Raw genomic sequence first — 21,816 nt, forward strand, 5'->3', positions numbered from 1 at the left:
CCGAATCCTAAATGGGTGCCCCTCTCCCCTCCATTTTGAGTTGGATATGCCTTTGGTGGTGTTATGCCATGCAAAAATCTTTACCCAGTATGTCAAAATGTTTTTCATATCCGACTCAAATTCATGATAAGTTACATATGATGAAAGGTTAGGAGGATGAAAGTGTCCAGATCCATAAAATTTACTCATAACTTATTCTGATTGGCTAATTTCTTCATGGCATTTTTCAAACTGACCAGCCAAATCCCAAAATCAAAAGAGACACCAGACATAGGCTGGTGAATTTATACATGCTTTTGTCATTACCCGATTTAACAAAAAGTTTTTACTTTACCCTTATATTGAGTTTTGGCTACAACATATTTTTTTTTATTCACACCTAACTCTTTTGTATGGTAGAGTTTTAAATAAAATCCTATAATTATAAGTTCTCTGAAGATTAATTTAAGGATTGAAGATGGTCAATATTTCTCTAGAATGAAACAGTTTTCCATTGAAAAAATGTTAAAATTTTATAAAGTGAGTCACTTATTGTCAAACTTGAGATAGTGACTAGTTTGATAGACTGTCAAACATGAGTTTAGATTTAAAAAAAAAAAAAAAGAACTTGCTGGTTTAGTCTGTTTTTGTCTGACTTAAATTTTATAAATGACATACTTATATTTTCTTTCAGTCATAAGTTTAGTGGAGTCATTGAAAAATTTTCATAACAATTTTTTTTATTGGATTCCACTTCAAGCTTTTTGAACATTTCCAAAAGATATAATGACTGCAACAATTTTTATTTTTACCTTTTAAGATGTTTCTCCGTTTTAGGATCCAGGAGGATACTTCATTATTAACGGAACAGAACGAATGATGTATTTGTTCCTTGTTCCAAAACGAAACTACGTAAGTTTTAGCTTTTATTAGATCTTTTTTGCTTAGTGTTACTTTACACATCATCAGTATTTTTTTAATGCATAATTTCCCTTTCCTGAATGTAACAATCAAGCATTTTCAAAAACAAAGAGTGAATGATTATTATTGAGATTCAAAAATTTCGGCCATCAGATTTTTTTTTTCATCTTCAAAATGATTTTTATAGATGAAACAAATCTTTACTTTTGAATCTCTCACTCTCAAAAAAGGTCTTATTCTTCTGAGGACAAAAAACTGGCCCATCTGCTAAAGTTAAAAAGATAAGCTGTTTTTTTTCCTCCAAAAAATAATTAAATAAGTCACTTAATCTGTTGATTTCAACCATTCTTATCTTAATAAGAATGGAGGAGAATGAAAAGAGAGTTGGAGCAAAGGCTGGCAGATAACATAAACAGGAATCCAAAGAGGTTTTTTGCATACGCTAATTCGGGGAAAGTTCAAAATAGTCATATTGGGCCACTGGTTGATGATCACGAAATTTTAATTCAGGACGATAGTGATATTGCTAATGTTCTTAAAAACTTTTTTTTCGAGTGTTTTTAATGATAACTGTATCTCAACAGTTGACACCAACAAGACACAAGCTATAGTACAGCTTGAGGAATTTGTATTTCCCAGGGATGACGTTTTACTTCATTTGAAAAAATTTAAAGAGACTAAGGCTCTGGGGCCAGATAATATTTATCCGAAAATTTTAGTTGAATGTGCAGAGGAATTAGCAGATGTAATCGCAAGCATTTTCAATGCTTCTTATAATTCGGGGACAGTGCCAGAGGACTGGAAGCTGGCTAACATTACACCGCTCTTCAAGAAAGAGTCTAAAGGGAGTGTGGGAAATTATAGACCTGTGAGTCTAACTTCGGTGGTTTGCAAAATTTTTGAAACATTGGTGAAAATTAAGATAGTAAATTTTCTAGAAACTAATAATCTATTGACTAGTTTTCAGTACGGTTTCAGGAAAGGTAAATCTTGTGCAACTAATTTATTACATTTCTATGACAAAGTTACCATGACTTTGGACAATAAGAAGCCTGTAGATGTTGTTTACATTGATTTTCAAAAAGCTTTCGATAAGGTACCGCATGTTGCTCTACTTAGCAAATTAGCTGATATAGGAATAGGAGGGAAAACTTTCATTTGGGTAAAAAACTGGCTGACCGGAAGGAAACAAAGAGTAGTTGTAAGGGGAAATTATTCTAATTGGAGTGAGGTCTTAATCGGGGTTCCTCAAGGATCAGTGTTAGGGCCTGTTTTGTTCATTGTCTTTATGAACGATATTCACAAAAATATTTCTTGGAACATGAATTGTTTTGCTGATGATGTCAAAGTTATGGGGACTGTAGAAAATGAAGAACAAGCAAATCAGCTGCAAGAGGATCTAGATCATATTACGGAGTGGGCTGATAAATGGGGTATGGCTGTTAATGTTGGGAAATGTCAAGTGCTACATTTAGGGCATGGAAATAAGTGTACAAGTTATTATTTGCAAGGTTCAGTCATTAGTCAGGCAGACAAAGTTACTGATCTGGGGGTCTTAATAAGTCAGGATTTAAAGTTTAGCCAAGAGTGCAGCATTGCTAGCAACAAAGCCAATAAGGTGCTTGGGTTTATCAATAGATCTATTTCAAATAAATCTAAAGAAGTTCTTCTGCCCTTATATAGAAGTTTGGTAAGACCCCATTTGGAGTATGCTGTTCAGTTTTTGTCTCCTTATCTTAAGAAAGACATTAATGTATTGGAAAGGGTTCAAAGGCGGGCTACAAGGCTAATAAGTGGACTTTCCCACTTAAATTATGGTTCCAGGCTTAGAAGGCTAAAAATGTACAGTCTTGAGCAAAGAAGAGACCGAGGGGACATGATTCAGCTGTTTAAATTTATTAAAACGAAAGATGTTACGGGGCTAAAGTTTAGCACTGAAAACAGGACAAGGGGTCATTGTTTTAAGCTATTTAAATCTCAGGCTAACATGGATATTAGGAAAAATTATTATTTTAGCAGGATAGTGGAACCTTGGAACAGCTTACCGGAAGAGGTGGTAATGAGCAAAGGAGTAGACAGTTTTAAGAGGGCCATTGATCTTCACTGGGGATTGTAAATTGACTAGGACCAGTCTAGCTGGGCGCAGAGCCTGTTGCTGGTCGTCACTTTTGTATTTGTAATCTGGAAAATTTTATTTAAGTTTTTATCACAATGCATCTTATAGCCAAGAATCTCATACCTGATTTTTTTTAAATTACTATTTTTTTGTATGAAATATGAACTATTTTTGTAACATGAACTATGAAATCTGTTTTTTTTCTGCAGTAGCAAATAGTAAGTTTTTTTTATTGTATTTTATTATTTAGTTCTTTTTCTGCTTTTACCTGCTAAAAATCTTGGACAATGATATGTTATTTTTTTATTTAGGTTTTAATTTTTACTTAATCTTACAATTAGGTTTTACCACATAGTTACAGCTTCAAAAATTTGCATTATATATGTCTAAAACATCAAACAAACTAAGCGCTAACATTTTGGTGTCGCGAAATGGAGCCACGTGCTTTTCAGTCCTGGCCAATTTTTAGAGTGGCACCCATGGAGATTATATTGAGATGATCCATATATTACACATTTATTACTGTGTTTAAGAAATTCATATTTGAAATGCATAAAATATTAATACCCGAGCTCTAAAAGCTGTCATTCTATTTTTTTTTAGTGTTAAATTTAAAAAGAGGAATATAATACTTATATTTTTAGAATCGTAGTATGCTATATAAGTGCACAAAGAGTATTTTTTAAATTCCAATTTTAAGCATAATTTTCACATATGCGAAACTTCTTTTCCATTTTGTAATCTCTTTTTGCATGTTTCCCCCTTTGTATGTTATACTTTTGGTCACTGGTTTAGATTTTATTTAAAACACAGAGGAAACATTAAAGTTTTAAATTTTAAGCAATTTTGGCTCGCATATCTTTTTCCATCACTAGAGTCATAAAACTTGGTACAACAATTATTTAGAGCATTGACGCGTGCAGTTTTTTTTTTAATTCAATTTTTTTTTTCATTTCTGGCAAAATTTTTCCAAAAGTTTCCCTTTTTAGGAGGGAAAATCTTTGATAAACTACTTATTTGCTGACATATGATTTGCACATGCTACATTTTATTTTCTTTTAAATTGTTGTTTATTTTTTTTATATTAGCCTATAGCATTAGTTCAAGACCGATTTAAAACGTATGGAAAGCATTATTCTGAATTTGGACTTTCTGTCAGAAGCGTAAAAGATAATTATTCTGAATCGGTAAGCTCTTTTATTTTGATCAAAACATATTTTTTATTTCAATCATTTTTTATCACTTTGATTAACTTTCTATGTAATCATATGTTTATTGCAATTAAGACTTTAAAATCAATGTATACTTTGAAGATTACTAAAGAAGTAATTTTTCCTAATTTCCAGGTTAGCCTGAGATTTAAATAGCTTAAAACAATATCCCCTTGTCTTGCTTTCTGTGAAAAAATTTAACCCGGCAATATCTTTCATTTTGATAAATTTAAACAACTGAATCATGTCTCCTCTGGCTCTCCTTTGCTCCAGGCTATACATATTAAGCCCTGTTATCATAGTCTAAATCTAAAAGTCCTCTAACTAGTCTAGTACCCTTCTTTGAACCCCTTTCCAACACAGAAATATCTTTCCTTAGATAAGGAGACCATAACTGAACAGCATACTCCAAATGAGATTTTACTGATCTCCTAGCTTTAGATATCCTGATTGTTACTCTTGAGAAAAAGCACAAGTCAATAAAGTTTGCTAAGTGAAGCAAAATAAAATGTAATTACTTCCAAGAAAATTGCTCTAATTAGTTAGCCTTGGGTAGATATTATCCCCTCAATTTACCTTTAAAATAAATGGTTGAATATTCCCTCTTTTACTTCAACTAACATAGCTTCTGTAATTGATGGTCTTTCTTTCCTTATTTAATGACTTAACTAAAATAACGCAGGTAAAGGGAAAAAAATCTTGAATTTGTTTCTGACAAAAAAAAAAAAAAAGCTTTCACAACAAGAAATGCAGCCAAGTAATTACTCAGTATTTCTAAAAGTTATAATTTTGTATAAATTTTAATTTACCTTTTCAGGCTTTTTATTCATTTTCAGATTTAACGCTATTACCAGTTAATGGATTGGCATAAGTCTGTATATTTTTCGCAGCAGTGTATGGCATCACTAGGATCTGAGCTTTTTTTTTTTTTGAGTGAACTGTTCTTCTAGAAAAAAAGGAGATACAATAATAAATTAGTTTTCAACAGAATAGTACTTTTGTTATAAATGTGTGATTTCATTTTAAAATAACTACAGAACAAACTGCATGCTTTGATCGATTGAAATTCTTCAAATATATCAATATAAAGAATAAACATTAAATTTATGTTTATAAAAGTTAGGGAAAACTATCGGGAAAGCCTAAAAAAGTTGGAGAATTTTGTTGAAAACCAGAAAATCAATTTGCTTAGTTGGCGACCACCCTCTTTCTAGTGAGTAAAGCAGAAAAATAACCAAAAGCAAGTTCAAAATGGGGGGAAAAAAATCTGAACCCTTCCAATCCAATATTTCTGTGAAGAAAAATTTAGAGTAAAAACCAAAGAGCCATACCCGAGAATCATTGAAACGAATGAATTAAATTACAAAAGAAAAGTTGAATTATTCTCTGTAAATTATTTTTTATTCCCTGTTTTATGTTTTTATGATGAATAATTATTCTAATTGAAGTTTTATGATGTTTTTTCTTCCTTGCAGAACATGACTATTCATTTTGTCAATGATAGCACTTATGAAGTGCGATTCTTTTACAAAAGGAGATCGTACTGTGTTCCATTTATGCTTTTGGTTAGAGCATTAGTTGCTGAAACAGATCTTTCTGTTGTAGAAAGCATTTTACATTTTGTCAACGACATCAGTTTCAAACAGTAATATTTTTAGTATTTTTTTATAATGAATTATCGCTGTTTATTTTCTAATTCATTTGGTTTACTTATATTATAATATTTATAGGTCCTTAGTTCAGATGCTTAGAAATCTGCATTCCAATAGCATACATTCTCAAAGAGATGCTAAGAATTTTATGGGACAACTTTTCCTAAAAGTATCTCAGTTGCCATCCATTACTCCATTAAATGAAGTTGCTGATCATGTATTGCAGTAAAAGCCTTTGAAACTATTTTATTAAATATATGTTGCATCCATTTATGTTTTGTCATGTTTTTAAGATTATTATATTCTTTCACAATTTTAAATATCAAAATAGTAAGATTACTCTAAGATGGTATCCATGTGTGTGGAAATTTCTCTTAAATTTTCAAATGATGATAAATGGTTCAATTCAAGTGAAACACCAAATCGTAGAATGTTCAAAACAGCTGTTACAGCACTGTTATGAAAAAAAAAATGTGAGGAAATGTTTCTCCTAAATTATTTAGCTTCCAGTTTGGTCTCGAGAACTGCACTTTTACAAATGAACCTCAACATTTTTTTTTATTTATTTATCTGGTTTCATAACATATGCCTTCATAACTTAAGTAAAAAACTTAAAATGTTCTATTTTTAAAGATCCTATAATTAAGTCATGAACTGACATTAGATTTCAGCTAAAATTTTTTTTTTTTTCTAAAAATTATTGAAGCATCCGAGACAACTATATTCCATAGCTCAGTTTTCACTTATTTAAGAAAAACTTTTCGCTAGGCATTCCAATGAAGAATCAATACAGACAAAACTTTCTTCAATATCAAGATCTAAATCATGGAAGCAAGAATTCACTGATATATTAAACATCATTAAATAAGTATAAAATTAAAAGCAAAATTTAAATTTCTACCAAAAAAGCTTGGTGGGTGCTGGAATAAACTCTGAACAAAATAATGAAGAAATACCGAAAATGCGACTATTTAACCACTCAAAAACTGATAGTAATTAAAGGGGTCTGTTTTGAGAACATCTTGTATCCAACAGATAAAATTTGGGTTAAAGAAAAGTTTTTTGGCCAGAACAGACTCATTAATGCTTGGCTTTCTACTTCTGTATAGGAATCAAAAATTGTAACTAAATATAATTAAAGTTAAAAGATAACTAACCATATCAGGAGCTAAAAATGTCAGTTTGACTGAATGAAAAGTTTTCCCTGTTTAAGACAAATTCTTTTTCTTTCCTTTTTTAAGCCTTATTTTCTGCAAATTGTTGTTTCATTATTTTGTAACTCACTGGGAAAATTTTCTTTTGGTAATTTGAAGAATCTCTTTGAGTTACCTTTTGTTTGTTGAGCAATCACGATTGCTTATTGTTCTCACTTGACCGTTTTTGGTGTCCGTGCCTTTTTCAGCTTGGACTAGGGCTGCAGCACCACCGTCCACCGGCGAAGGCGCGGCTGGTTCTGAGCACTGACCCCCGAAATCCACTTTTGCTGGGCGGTGGCGTCCATGTCCCACACACACAAACGCCTACACACACACACACACACAAACTCTTACACACACACGAACACCTACACACACACGAACGCCAACACAGACACACACACGAACGCCTACACACACACACGAACACCTACACGCACACGCACGTACACAACACTCACTCACACACATGCATACATACACTTACGCACCCACACACATGCACCTACACAAACACACACGCTCGTGATTGCGAAAAACATAATTTGAATTGAAGATGCCAAAAATTCAAATTAATTTTTTTTTTATTTATTTATTTTACTTGTAAATATTCCATTCATCGTTAAATTTGTTGTAAATATTAATTTCTAATATGATTTCAAACTTTTACTGTCCTTAAAAGTTTGAAGAATTATTTTAGAAGTATAATGCATTAAATGTCTTTATTTTTTACTTTATCATTTTAGGAATTCAATTTTAATTCACTTAAGAAGCAATGAAGAAAAGTTCAATTTTTTATGGTAAGTCTTGTTCAATGTCAAAGAAAGCAAAATGTTTCCAAGAACAAATGTTGAACTTGAAAATATCCATAAGTGACTTTTCTTATAAAAACTTGTGTTTTAGTTCAATTAAAACATTTAAAAGTAGAAATTATTACCAAGTGTATCAATATAAAGAGATAATGTTTGATGCCTGAAAAGCTTCAAGTAATTATGCAGTGTTGCTTTTTTCACTGTTTTGTGAAGCAACGTTTTTGCACTAAACAATTTCTGTGGGATGTTCTGTGCAAATAAATACATTTGCATAACGATTTCAGTTATCTGAGTTTCACTTTCTCACACCTTTTACTCTTGCCACCAGTTTTTTCTGTATATTTTAGTTTCACTAGACATACAAAGACTTCACTTCAGTTCTTAAATTTAAATGAATGAAAATAGAAACCTTCACAATCATTATTCAGCATGAGTAAGCTACAGTAGTAGCAATGACAGATCCAGAAATGATTTTGGAGGGGCTAAGATTTATTTTTTTATTTTTAACACAATGTTAAATTTAACACAATGTCTTATCTAGCAGAAAAAAAAAGTGTATGAATTTGGCATGGTTTCTGTTATTTAGCCTTTTATATTACGAAATTTAAACTGATAAAGAGGTAGAAAATTACAATCATCTCATGAATGCAAAAAAAAAGAAAGAATGAAAGATTTGTCATTTTATATAGGGCAAGGCAATTCCATTTTGGGAGGGACTTAAGCCAGGGTGGCCACTCGCTTTGAAAACCTGGAAACAGAATTCTCAGGGAATTTTGAAATACCACTGGGAAACCTGAAAAATTCAATGAAATTTGCAATTGACTCTGGAAAGTATGACAGGCAACATATCTGCTTTTACCACAAACCTTGTCAAGTGATTTTCCATCGATTGGCTTTTGTGTGCAACACTGGGAAAGTTTGTTCTACATTTTAATATCAGTGTACTCGCATCAGGGAAAAAAATCAGAAATTTGCAAAAGTGCATTCCATACTTTCCAAAAAAAAAAGGGGAAATGTTTGGGGTGTTTTGTACTTATGCCTGCAGTTGAAATTCATTTAAATTAAAGTTAATTAATGGTTATATTATTTTTATTTCTTTTGATTTAGTAGGAAAGCTATGCCAAACAATAGAAATTAAACGGACTTGAGCTGTATGCTTTATGTTTTCATTTTCCTGATTCTGTTTCAGCCTCCATTTGGTACTCCTATTTGTCTCTTTTATTCTCTTAATTGTTTTATCTTGAGGTTGACCGCTATGAATTCATGCATAAAGTAAAATCGAATCTAAAGAAATATATGTTAACTTTGCAAAATGGCTGTAATGCCATTTGAATAAATCTGAAGAACAAATTCTAAATGTCATTCTTCATGATATTTTAAATTTTACCTTACTATTATATTGGGGAAAGGGGGGCAAATGTAAGCAATTTTTATTTAGAGTACAAAGCATGGGAAACGCTTGTAGGTGTGTTACACATAGCTGTGTATGTATGTGTGTGTATATATAGATGGGCTGTATAATATAGTGATTTAAATATCGTTCAAAATCATGTTGAAATATCGGAATATAAATTTCGTGGTGTCTGGTATTTCAGAAATTTTACTCTGGAAACCTGGAAATCTTAGGGAATTTGTCTAGAGAGTGGCCACCCTGGAAGCCACCTAGCTCCTCTCCTGGATTTGTTAGTACCGGCAGGTTTGCTGGGTGAAAAAGTTTATGGTGAAGCAGAAATGAATCAGTGGCCATTGAAGCTCCAATGTTGTACAAAATAGATCATAAATAATTAATCAAACATCTTTTTTTGTTAAACAGGAAGCTAGGATGAAGTTATAAATCAAAGTTAGCCAATTGCTGAAATTTTTAAAAAGAAATTTTATATGTGAGCTGATAAACTTGTTCCTATTTTTTTCTTTTCAGCTTTTGTGTTTCGAAATTATTCTGCTTTGTGCACCAAAAATGCATCATAGAAGATCCAGAAAATATTGTTTATCAAGAAATTTTATCGCCCGGTCAAATATACCTAATTATTATGAAAGTAAGGCTTCAATTTACTTATATCAGTCATGAAATACTTCGCGGTTATTTAATTTAAATTAACTTATTATAATTTTCAATAGATCTTATACAAAAGGTGTACCATTAGAAAAATGTAAAAGAGTATTGAAATTAATATTTTAACTTGGTTTGCATTCTATTTAAAATGTCTGAAAATTACTTGTAGTTTTTAACTACTCCTTAAAAAATTCTACTTTTAAAAGTTGTTTAAAATTGCTGTTCAATATCATACATCTTTATAGTATTTTCTTTAAAGTTTTCTTTGCGGTTCAAGTGATTAAAAACAATTAGCAATTTTTTGGTGTTGTTTTGAACCATTTATTGCAAGTTTATATGAAACTCTGTGTTGGGTATTGTTTAAATATTGGATAAATCCACATCTAATATGTTTGTTGTAAATAACTTTAATGTAAAACTTAATATTGAATTATAGTCGGACCTCCATATATCAAAGTAGCAAATTGCCGGGAAAAAATTCGATATATAGAAATTTCGCTATATAGAAACGATCTTATTTTATCATAAAAATCTCCTAACACATTAAAATTAAAGTTAATTTTCGTGCATGAAACCCAATTTCTAATTTATACGATCATCGGATTAAACGAAAGTTAATAACTGAAAAATTAACAGAAATTACATTTTTGTGCCTTCATACATCTTCATTCTTCGGCAGTTCAACTTGATTCGCAACGTGAGGGGATTTTCGTTGGACAATGTAATCAAGAGAAAAGTAAAAAATCAATCTACTTAACTTGAAAGATTTTTACTAAAGCTGAAAAGACTAGGACTGATAATCAACAGACAAAAAGGAAAACTTGAAACTGATTTTACAGTGTTACTGATTGCAACTAAGATTTGAAATAAACTTGAGAGAATACTTTAATAAACTTTAAGAACTGCAGAATGGAACAACAACCTATCTACACACCCCTTAAACCCAGATTTCTTATGACTTTCTCAGCAACCTTTAGTAAACATAATATTCTCCCATAACTTTCATTTTTCATGAGACAAACAGTCTAAAGTGGAAAAAAAATGTACGAATGTATCGAAAAAAATTTCGATATTTAGAGATTTTTTCGGTACATAGAAACAATTTTTCTATGTTATGAACATTGAAATTTGCTGGGATTTCGATATATAGAAAATTTTGATATGTGGAAGTTTGATATATGGAGGCTCGACTGTATTTTAAGGTGACTTTTCAACAGATTAAAAAGTGCTTAACATTATCATCTGCATAAGAATTTGAACTGAGTCAAACTGTAGAGTTTTGAATTCCCAGCTTTAGGTAAAATTCTTTTCTGTTTAGTGTTATCAACAATTCAATGTATCACATTTGATATGCTTTGGCTTCCAAGATCAACTGCAAGTGCGATTTTTCCCATGCATGGCAAATTAAATAACAGCTCAATTATTTCCTTGAATTAGCAACATGCACACATATTTTTTAATCCAGAAATATTTGGTTTCTCACAGACGTCTTTACTATGTGAATGCTCATATTCAGCCTCAAAAGTAAACATTTACCAAGTTTTTGTCTTTGAAGTAAAAGATTAATTACATAATAGGAGGAGGGCCAAAATTTTGTTCATAACATCAAAATGTTGTGTAATAAATCAAGCATTTTTCTGGGATATTGATAAATGTCCAATGTAGTATAAAAAAATTAAAATAAACATATGTTAGATCCAGTCCAACAAATATCTTTTCTGATGCTTGCATCTTTTTGCATTTCAAAAATGGTTTTTGTAGCCCCAAAATATGTCTATAATTCTTATTACTGTTTTTATGTTTTACATTTATTTTAATTTCCACCCCCCCCCCCCCCCCAACTGGATTCAAACATAAAAATAATCCCCTGCCTCTTTCTTTATTGGAAATTATTTCTTTGGGAAATCTTTTGCCTCTAGTTTTGTTTGTAAAATTTGTAATTTTTTACTTAGTTTTTTTTTTATTTTTATTTTTAAGGAAGGAATTAATTTCTTTCTGAATTCTGTCAAGCGTGTTATGTTGCGGAAAATGAAAGACAGTTCCTTCAAATTTAACAGAGGTATGTATAGTTTATTATAATTAATAGGATAATAATAGGATTTATAATGTAGGACTTTTAATAAAATTGCATCAATTTTGTTTCCAGATACAGTTCATCGTTGCTGCAATCAAGCAATCTCATTTTCTGCTATGGTAAAGTCCATGATTGCCACAGGAAACATCCCTGCAAAAGCCCACGGCTTTTATTCTGATACCGGCTATACTGTGCCTTTAAAAAGGAGGAATGTTCTTTCAGTGATATCACAATATACACGAGTATCAAAATTTTCAATGGAGTTTTGCTCAAAAAATGCAAGGAAATTTTATGCTGAGTCCTGGGGTAAGCTTTAGTCATTAATTTTAAGGTAATGTTAGTAAGAGAATTTATTATTTATTCTGTAAGACAAAAAGATTACACCAATATGTATTTATGTACTCTAATAGCCTGCATTTATTTAAATCTTCTTTTTCATTTCATCTTTTAAATTTGTATTTTTATAGAGTTATTTTTGTCATATTTCAGTTATTATTGAACCATTCCTATTTTTTTTTTAGAAAAAGTCTCTTTTGATTGTTTTTACTACCATTTAAAGGAATTAACGTGGACACCACACTTCCTCCTATATGCCTAATATAGAGCCGTGGTTACTTGATCGGTAAAGAATCGGAATAGTAATTGGAGGGTCCCAGGTTTAATGCCAACCGGTCGAAGATCCTCCGTGTTCGTTAGTGGTGACTGAGGCACATTAAATATGCTCTTGGTTACAAAATCCTCTGAGTTCCCATTCCAAATCAATACCTCTGGGTGCGCTGGATCAGGGATTGCTTAGCTCCTCATCTGGATCAAAAAACAAGACAGTCTTCATGGTTCCCATTGGTAAATCCATGTATTGTGGTTAATGTGGGGGACCTTGGAGTATAATGTATATGCCTCCAAGTAACTTTTAATTAATAGTAAACAACTTTTTTAATAACTCAAAAGAATGGATGTGTGTACTTATGTATGCACTAGAAGTAACACCTTTCAAATGCTCAGTTTTAGATGCATATAAAAGTAGGAATAATTTCAAGAATTGCATTCAAAATTAAAAGTAATTTTATCTTTTTGTTGGGGTCTATGATCTTAAATTATCACAGCAAAAACTAAATGGAGTATGTGAAAAGACCAAAAAATACAATTTAATAGTGTCATAGAATGAACAGAAAAGTATTTCAAGTACTTGCATTTTGAGTAGTTTGTTGTGAACGAATGCTGAAAAGGCTAAGATTTATATCATAAACTAGCAAAAATACCCGGCGTTGCCTGAGTTAGCAATAATTATTAGAAATTATCGTTACTTGCATTTGTTTTCTGTTTTAAGTGAAAGAACTTAAAACGCACCTTTTTGTCATGACTTAAAATCTAGCTTCTTCCTTACTCATAAAACTGAAGTAGCAGTAAGTAAAAAGAGCAAAATAGTATTCATTTAGAAACGGAAACACAAAATTTAAGCGTATACAAATTTGAAGAATTTCCGACATATGTGTGAAATTAAACTTCAGATGTTTAAAAAGATTCATCAGTTAATACTTATTTTTTTTTTTTTTTACATTGAGTCTTACCTTCTCTGTATGTCTATTGAAGAACGAACTGTTTAAAAAAAATGTAGCCGCGCGCCCGTGATCCCCTTAAACTTGCTTTAGTTATTTTGGAAAATCTCAATTATTGTGGGTTCTAGGTGCGATTTAAAATATTACCGAATTTGCGGGAATCGTTTTGGGATACCTTGGATAATGCTCCCCCTCCTTACTTTGTAAAACGATATGTTACTAATTTTTGTTCAAGAGATATTGTCGCCATATGCTCAGATACTTTTGGTCACCATAAAATGGCGCTAAACAATTTCATCCTTAATGTTTCCAAAATAAGTAGTAAAATTTGGCGATGGTTTGAATTTGTGCACAAAGTCACATTAATGAAAGTTTTTGTGCTGTTTATGGATTTGCCTAATTTAGTTGCTGGATTATTTTACAGTAAAAATTTTTTTTAAAGATTATTTGATTGACGATATTTGTTTACATGGTGAAAGCTGACAAACATTATTACGTAGTCTTTGACTTCAAAAACCGTGACAGTTGAAAAAACTGCCAAATGCATCCGCTACTGAAATCTTTCTGCATAAGTTTTGGCGAGGTTTCTGCTGTTAGATTGGATAATGATTAAAAAATCCAATCAGCACAAATAATAAAAAAAAATCCCATTAATTACACTAAAGTTCCGTTTAAATGGAAAATAATCAACCAAATCTATAGTTATTTTTAGCCAATCTTGGGGAAAAAACGTTACTTTAAGATTTGACTTGAGAAAAGCCTCAAACAGTCAGACGTAACACAAAAACATTCAACAATTCTAACTATGAATTGAGAGTTGAGATGATACACTAAATAATGAATTGGGTTGAGGAAAGCCTTCGAACATGGAACAAAAAAAGCCCATGACTCGTTTTTTATACAACTTAGAACTTTCTAACAGATGCCATCTTCAGCAGAAAAATAAGCGCTTTCGATGGACACATAGTTTTAATATGTGCACGTATTTTTTAACCGTCATATTGGGGAATTTATGCGAAAATTTGGACAAATTAGAATAAAAAAGGAAGTATCAATCGGATTTTTATTGAACTGGTCTACAAACCTCCCCAGTAGCAAAAAGAACAAACGGTGAAAGTTTCAGTCAAATCTGCCAGGTAGTTTCTGAGATCTTAGGGAACAAATTTACCAAAGTCCATTTTTATATATATAGATATAAGCAATAAAACCTATTTCTGTTCTTTCCCACTTTCTTTTCTCTAAATATTGTTAAAGACCAAATGCAGCTTTTTGCCTTTTAATAAGGTCACCCAATGATAGTGCTTATTTAATCATTTATGCATAAACTTCAAAAATATTAAACTTTATACCTAAAGAGATTGAGATTTTACTGTTATTATACACTCAGCTTTTATTTGGTCATTAGAAAAGATGGGTCATGCAAAGGCTCTGATTTATACATAAATCAACTGTGCCCAAGTTCAGGGGCTTTTAAGATTTAGGGCCTCCATTAATTTTCAATTTGTGCGGTTTTGAATTTAAAATTACTAAAAATATAAGATTTATTGATTGCTCCTTCTAACTTTGTAGATATGTGTTACTTTCAGTCTTCGTTGTTGTAAAGTTTTACTTATAAAGTGTTTTGTGTTTTAATGTTTGAATTTGTATTCTTCTTGTGTCAAAAAATATTTCTCTTGCTTCTTTTTCTTGCCTAGTTCTACCACAGAAGATGATATAATTGCACTCTGTTCAGAGCATTGAAGCATCTTTCCTGCTGCAATGTCATTGTTCTGCTTTTCTGTCTTTCACTTGCTTACCATTCTGCTTTTTGCAATCTCTCAGAACATGCCTTCAAGTGGTTATCAGCACTTATCACTCAGAAGAAATGAAACTGGTATAGATAAATTGAGTGATTTTAATCACTCAGTTGCTCCTTTTCTAGATCATTGAATGCAATAGTAAAAATTGCAAAGTAAAACTTTTAAAAAATGGTCTCTTAAAATCCCCCTCCCCCCCCCACATACAAAAACAACTGTAATTTTAAAATGTCTGTAACGCTCTACTTTTCAAATGTGTTTCATAGGAGGCTGGTGCACCAAAAAAGTGGGGGATCAAAAGAAGTGATGGGATAAGGGGGCAGTGCCCCTGAATCTGAATGGTTTTAGTAAAATCAGGCCATATTATTGGGCTTTAACATAACTGATTGAAAACCTTTCAAAACATGGAATATGGCCTCCAAAATGAGAAAGAATGGCCACCATAACTTTCCAATTTCCTGTTCAAGGTTCCATTCCTCCATGAGAAAAATCCATTTATTTATAAGTTTTAGTATTTGTTTTCGTAAAATAAATAAATCCACCCAATAAAAAGCTACTTTTCAATCAATCATTAGTTTTAAACTCTAAAAAGTGAGGCAGCAAGGCCCTTTAACTTTTAGAAGTGAAGGAGCAGTTGCCCATACCCCCTACAAACCACCTATGGTGTGTATACTGCCGTGCTTCGTGCAAAAGGCATATCTGCTGATGAGCTTAAAATGAGTAATTGCTGTTAAGAGTTTTGAACCTCCATGTATTTGATTCAGATGCAACTTTTTCAGGATTTAAAAAAAAAATGTTTCCCATTGACAAATGACCAAAACACATTGTAACTAGGTAAAATGTGTGACAAAATACCACCTGGTGACCGTAATTAAATTTTCATAAGTGCAGGTGAACTCCTGATTATTTGTGAGCGGATTATCCGCAAATCAATCAACAATCAGGAACATGAATTTTCGCAGCAAAACGCAAATACCAATGGCTATTTTTTTTTTCAAAAAATTGCAAATTTAAACTCAGTTACTTTTTTTTTTTATTTATTTGTGTATTTATTTATTTATTTGTTTTTGTTCTTCCTACATTGTACATACACTTGTTCTTTATAGGTGTTAAATTCTGTTGTGCAAAAATTCAAAACATTTTTACTGTAATGAGTATATTTTCACTGTTTGTAGAAAGTGTTATGCATGAATACAGCCAAGTTCTTGAGGAAGGACAATTTTTACCTCATTTGTCCCGCATTTTAGTCTTTTTGCAGTTTATCCGCAGCACTTGTGTCGCTCAATTTCATAGACAATCGAGTGTTTACTGTAACACTTTTGTGCTTAGCACAGTAGTAGGCTTAAAATTACAGTATTTAGTTACAATGTGTTTATGTAATAACTCTACTTGAGTGTGCCCCCCTATGCCCCCTTTGGGGGGTTAAAATTGAATGTTTTTTTAATGACTGCTTCTCAAGTTCTTGCTTGATTAACTACTCTTTTTTTTGGTGTTTAATATCCCTAAAAAGTTAGCTAAATCTTTTATGTAAGTACACATGATGGTTTTTCTGTTATCAAAATTTTTTGCTTTACACAATTAATATTATAGATAGCTAATACATTATGTGACAAAATATTTATTTTAAGCAGTAGCTAGTTTCGAATTTGAAAGCAATTAATATTGTTCGGCTATAAATTTTTAATTAATGTCAGAAAATGGTATTTTCTGAAAAATAATTTTTTAATAGGTTTTTTATGTCCAGCACAGACACCTGAAGGAGAAAAATGTGGACTTGTTAATCATTTAGCTTCTGGGTGTCAGGTAAATGGAATTAATTTGCTTTGGACCAAATTTCATATTTTCCTGGATTTTAGTTTTCAACTATATATGTATTTTCCTTTTTTGAAATAAAAGAGGTAATTGATATAAGACAGTTTATATCTTTTGCTTCAGGTATGTTACAAATGTAAATATTATGTCTAAAAATATTTATATATGTACATTTGACTTCATCAAAAAAAAAAAAAAAACTTTAATTCATATATATATATATATATATATATATATATTTTTTTTTTTTTTTTGAGTATGTATGACCATCCTTTATTTTTGCTGAGATAGTTCTCATTGTTATGCACTGCCATTTTGGGGTAATTTTAGGCAATTTAAAAGCTGTGACCTGCCTTTTTTCTGAAACCAAGGCATGGGCGGATTTATGGGGGGCAGAGGGGGGCAATGCCCCCCCAGTTTTTGGAGGACTTTATATAGAAACAACGCAGCTTCCAAAAAAATTTTAAAATGTCATTTTTTTTTCTTTTTTGACTAGTTCAGAAGGGAGAATTTTTATATTTGGATTTATTGGAGGGGGGCATAGGGGCAATGCCCCCCAGTTTTGGGAGGAAATAAAATAGTAAGAACACATCTTCCAAAATCTTAAAGCAAAAAAATCCTTATTTTTTTCTTTTTTGAATAGTTCAATGAAAATGAAGAGAATAGCGAATGTCCTTTTCTGATTGGATAAAAGAAAAAAACAACAACATTAAATACAAACAGTACAGTTGTCACTGGGGTGCTAAATATATGCCTATATTCACTATTTTGGACAGAAAACCATTTGGGCAAGTATATAAATGATAACATAGGGTAAACGAGCTATGTATTCAGCTGCAACACTTATAATAATTGACAAGTATTAAATTAGAACCTAAAACAAAGAGAACCTACCTCCCCCATTTGCGCTAACAGAACAATCTACGCGTTATGATTTGTTTTCTTTCTCAGAATGTTTATTTTCAATTTGCGTGACTTCAAAAACATTTTGTATTCTCTTACAGACAAAAGATTTTGAAGAACCTTCTGGAATTCACACGTTCAGATTGGTAAAATTGTAAAAACCCTTTAACCGTAAAAACTGAAGAATTTTTGTAAAAATTACAAAAATCTGCAGGTAAGAGTGAATTACATATAGGGCCGGATTTGCCTATAAGATAAACAAGCTATAGCTTCGGGCTACTACTTTGAACTAGGTCCGTAACTCGCAGAAATATTGCATGATTTGTTCCTTAAAAAATGAAAAGTGCTTGAAAAAACTAATTTAATTTTCAAGTGCTTGAAAACCTTGAATATTTGGAAATGTGTGGTTACAAACCTGAAATTTTAAAATTTCTAACAAATGGTAGGAGGCAGAATGCCAAAACATGTCAAATTCAGCTCCTTGCTACATCCTGCATCAAAAGTGTAAAAATCATGGTGCTTACATTTTTAACATATTACTTGAAATACATTTTTGTGACTCACATGTTTCATATCTTGCTATTTATTTAATCACAAATGCAGTATTTTGGAAATTCTTTTGTATTGATTGCTTTTATCTTGCTTCTACTGCATATTGTTAATCTGTTTAGCCAGGAAAAAATGATACATTACCTCTATTCCTTTTCGTTTTCTGCACTGCTTATAATTAAAAAGAAGGTTGTTGTAATGAGAGAATTTTAAAGTAGCTGTTTTTTTTTTTTTTTTTTACAAAGTTTGAATAATACTGTACAATTGTATAATCTAGAACTCAATTTCAGAGACTGGAAAGTGCAAATGAGGTGCCTTAAATAATAAAGGTTCTAAAGTCCTTGTAAAGAATTTGCTCTCTTGTGCCAAAACACCCAATCTAACCAACCAAACCTTGAAAATAATTAGACAAGTCTTTGAAACTCCTAAGCAAAGTGTGCTTCAATTTTATTTCTTATTATCAAGTGTATGAATTATGAATTGTTCTAATAAGTAGTATGCTACTCTCATGTTACATATTTTCTAAATCTGTATAGCATTTCATTTAAAGTATTAAATTACATCACAAAGCACATTTAAATCATAAAACTTAAAACAAAAAAAAATATTTTTTCTTTTTTTCCCCCGAGATTTTTGTCTATCCAATTAACTCTTTTAAGGCTTCGAAATGCAGAATTTTATATCCATTTTACAAAATTTCCTCTGGGGGACAAACCCCCGGACCCCCTACATTAGGGAATATTCTATGTCCTACTTAAAAGGGAGCCCTGCGTCACTCTCTTGATACCAGTCACCTCTATTAAGGTCAATTTAAATAGGACAGCATGAAAACAACACAAAAAAAGTAAAGCATGGCCTTATATATCACAGGAAAACAGACCAAAACATCGGATGGGGGGGGGGGCAATTTAAAATGTAGCTCAAAAAAAATAAATCCTGCCCCCCCAGGAACTCAGTCCTAAATCCGCCTATGAACCAAGGTAGAAACTATCAAAAGAAGCTTTAGTCTTTGAATCTTGTTTTTTGTCTTGCTCTTCAACATTTGAGTCTGTAGGAACTCTGTTCTTTTTTTTACTTTAGAAATAGTAATTTCATTGAAAAACTATTTTAACTGTTCATGTAACTCTTTCTAAAGCTTATTTTTAATAAATTGTGTGAAATTAATTATTAATTATTAAAAGACTTCATTTAGCATCCCAGTAAGCAAAATATCTTGCCTCTGTATTGCATAAAAGTTGCCGGTCAGGAAAAATCATCTTGCATTAATGCTGCCTCAATATTGTTATGTTACTCCATTTATGCTGTCAGCAGGCTGCCACAATATTGACTGACAAAGTGTATGCAGCATAATATCAGGAAGATATCAAGGTAGGCTGCGTTTGTAATGCTGCATACATATTGATATAACAGGATGATATCAAGATGTTGTCATGACAGCATTAATCTAGTCTCTACGCAAGATGATCTTGCTTTTGTTATTCTGCATATGTATTGATATGACAGGATAATATCAAGATGTTGTCATGACAGCATGAATCCAGTCTCCAGGCAAGATGATCTTGCTTTTGTAATCTTGCATACATATTGATATGACAGGAAAATAACAAGATGTTGTCATGTCAGCATGAATCTAGTCTTTAGGCAGATGACCTTGCTTTTTTAATCCTGCTTACATATTGATATGACAGGAAAATGTCAGGATACATTGACATGACAGTATGAAATCAGTATGTTTGCAAGATGTTTTATCCATTTATTTATTTGTAATATTTTCACTTCAAACTCATGAATTACATTTCGTTCTTTTATTATTTCTGCTATTCTTCATGCAAGACTGATTAATTTTCTAACCTAAGAATATTTTCTTAAAGCTGACATCTGATCGGAAATTCATATAAAGATATTAATAGCACTCGCAATTTAATTTAAAAAATGAAAATTTCTTCGTTTTGTGTAATACTTGAATTATTTTTTAAATTCATGCTTCTGATTGGACTATGCATAATAAATACTTTACTTTATAATTACATTATCAAGACATAAAATGCCCTATTAGGAATAAATGAGGAAGTTTTATAGCGCATTAAAGAGTAAAGATAGCAATAAATAAATAAATAAAAAAAAGCCCATTTCCAAGTGGATGTCGGCATTAAAAATTTCGCATGGAAAAAACATGAATTTATCTTTAAGAATAACATAAATGATCATTAAATAAAATTAATCTGACTCGTGAGATTGAAGTGATAATACAAAATTCTGGACTACATGTCCTTTGTTTTAAAGTCAAGGGACGGAAAACCTTTTTTTGCGGCCATTTCTATCATTGATCACACATCGTCTGTGATATAGCTTGTCTAGTACTATATTAATAAATCAGTCATTCATAAATTATTCCTAAAACAATTATATTCCACCCTAATAACTAAGCAACCAGTTTTTTGAGAAGCCTAAAATTTGCACCGCCACGTGCGGTGTGGCGCAGAGCTCAAACAACTGTGTCGAACGTCAAAGAAGAAAGATAAGAGCACAGACCACAAGGAATGCTGGGTACAATGAACTATGCGCATGCGCAACTATCAACGAAGTTCCACCTGTACAATTGTGTACTAATTACCCTGGTGGTGACAGCATAAAATCAGTATCATCTTGATGGCGTCAGCATCTGATATTGTAAGGTAAAATCAGTATAGATATTTTAAGACAAATGCAATGTTGCATGTGTGTTGTTATTGCAGTATTGCTTTTTAATCTTTATGCAACTTTTATGCAGTATAAAACATGTCAATGTTGACGCCGTCAGTATAATATCAAGATCTGTCAAGGTTGATGCAAGAAATTTTGCTTGTAGGGATTTATATGAACTGTTTCATTTTTCACTGCGCACATTAAAACAATGAATAAAAAGGAGTTTCTTTCTTAGAATATTATGTTTTTACTTCATATTATGATCTGTTTAATGAGCAAAATGTGTACTGTTCGCCTCTGGCAAGTTGAGCTCCACTGGCTAGGGGATTAACCGATTCCATTCGTTGAAATAGGGGTGAGAAAAAATGCCTGAAGTTCAAAAGGCTTAATGGTAGCCCAACTCTGCGCCTAAAGATTCCTCTTCTTACTGATTGCTCTCCTTTGAAAGAAATGGACTTGCTCAAGACCATAGCTCAACTTCTCAGAGGGGGACAGTACAAA

The 21,816-nt window shown here is 31.6% G+C and overlaps 1 protein-coding gene across 1 annotated transcript in view; it reads left to right on the forward strand.

The window, feature by feature from the left end:
• LOC129224920 (DNA-directed RNA polymerase I subunit RPA2-like) overlaps positions 1-21,816 on the forward strand; it is an 85,375-nt gene that overhangs the window by 24,584 nt on the left and 38,975 nt on the right. The window contains exons 7-13 of the mRNA XM_054859468.1: positions 817-891; positions 5,703-5,872; positions 5,958-6,104; positions 9,806-9,923; positions 11,918-11,999; positions 12,087-12,320; positions 17,096-17,169. Coding sequence (XP_054715443.1) covers positions 817-891; positions 5,703-5,872; positions 5,958-6,104; positions 9,806-9,923; positions 11,918-11,999; positions 12,087-12,320; positions 17,096-17,169 — 900 coding nt within the window. The remainder of the gene's footprint in view (positions 1-816; positions 892-5,702; positions 5,873-5,957; positions 6,105-9,805; positions 9,924-11,917; positions 12,000-12,086; positions 12,321-17,095; positions 17,170-21,816) is intronic.

This window comes from Uloborus diversus, chromosome 6, assembly GCF_026930045.1.
Source record: "Uloborus diversus isolate 005 chromosome 6, Udiv.v.3.1, whole genome shotgun sequence".
Classification (NCBI taxonomy): Eukaryota; Metazoa; Arthropoda; class Arachnida; order Araneae; family Uloboridae; genus Uloborus; species Uloborus diversus.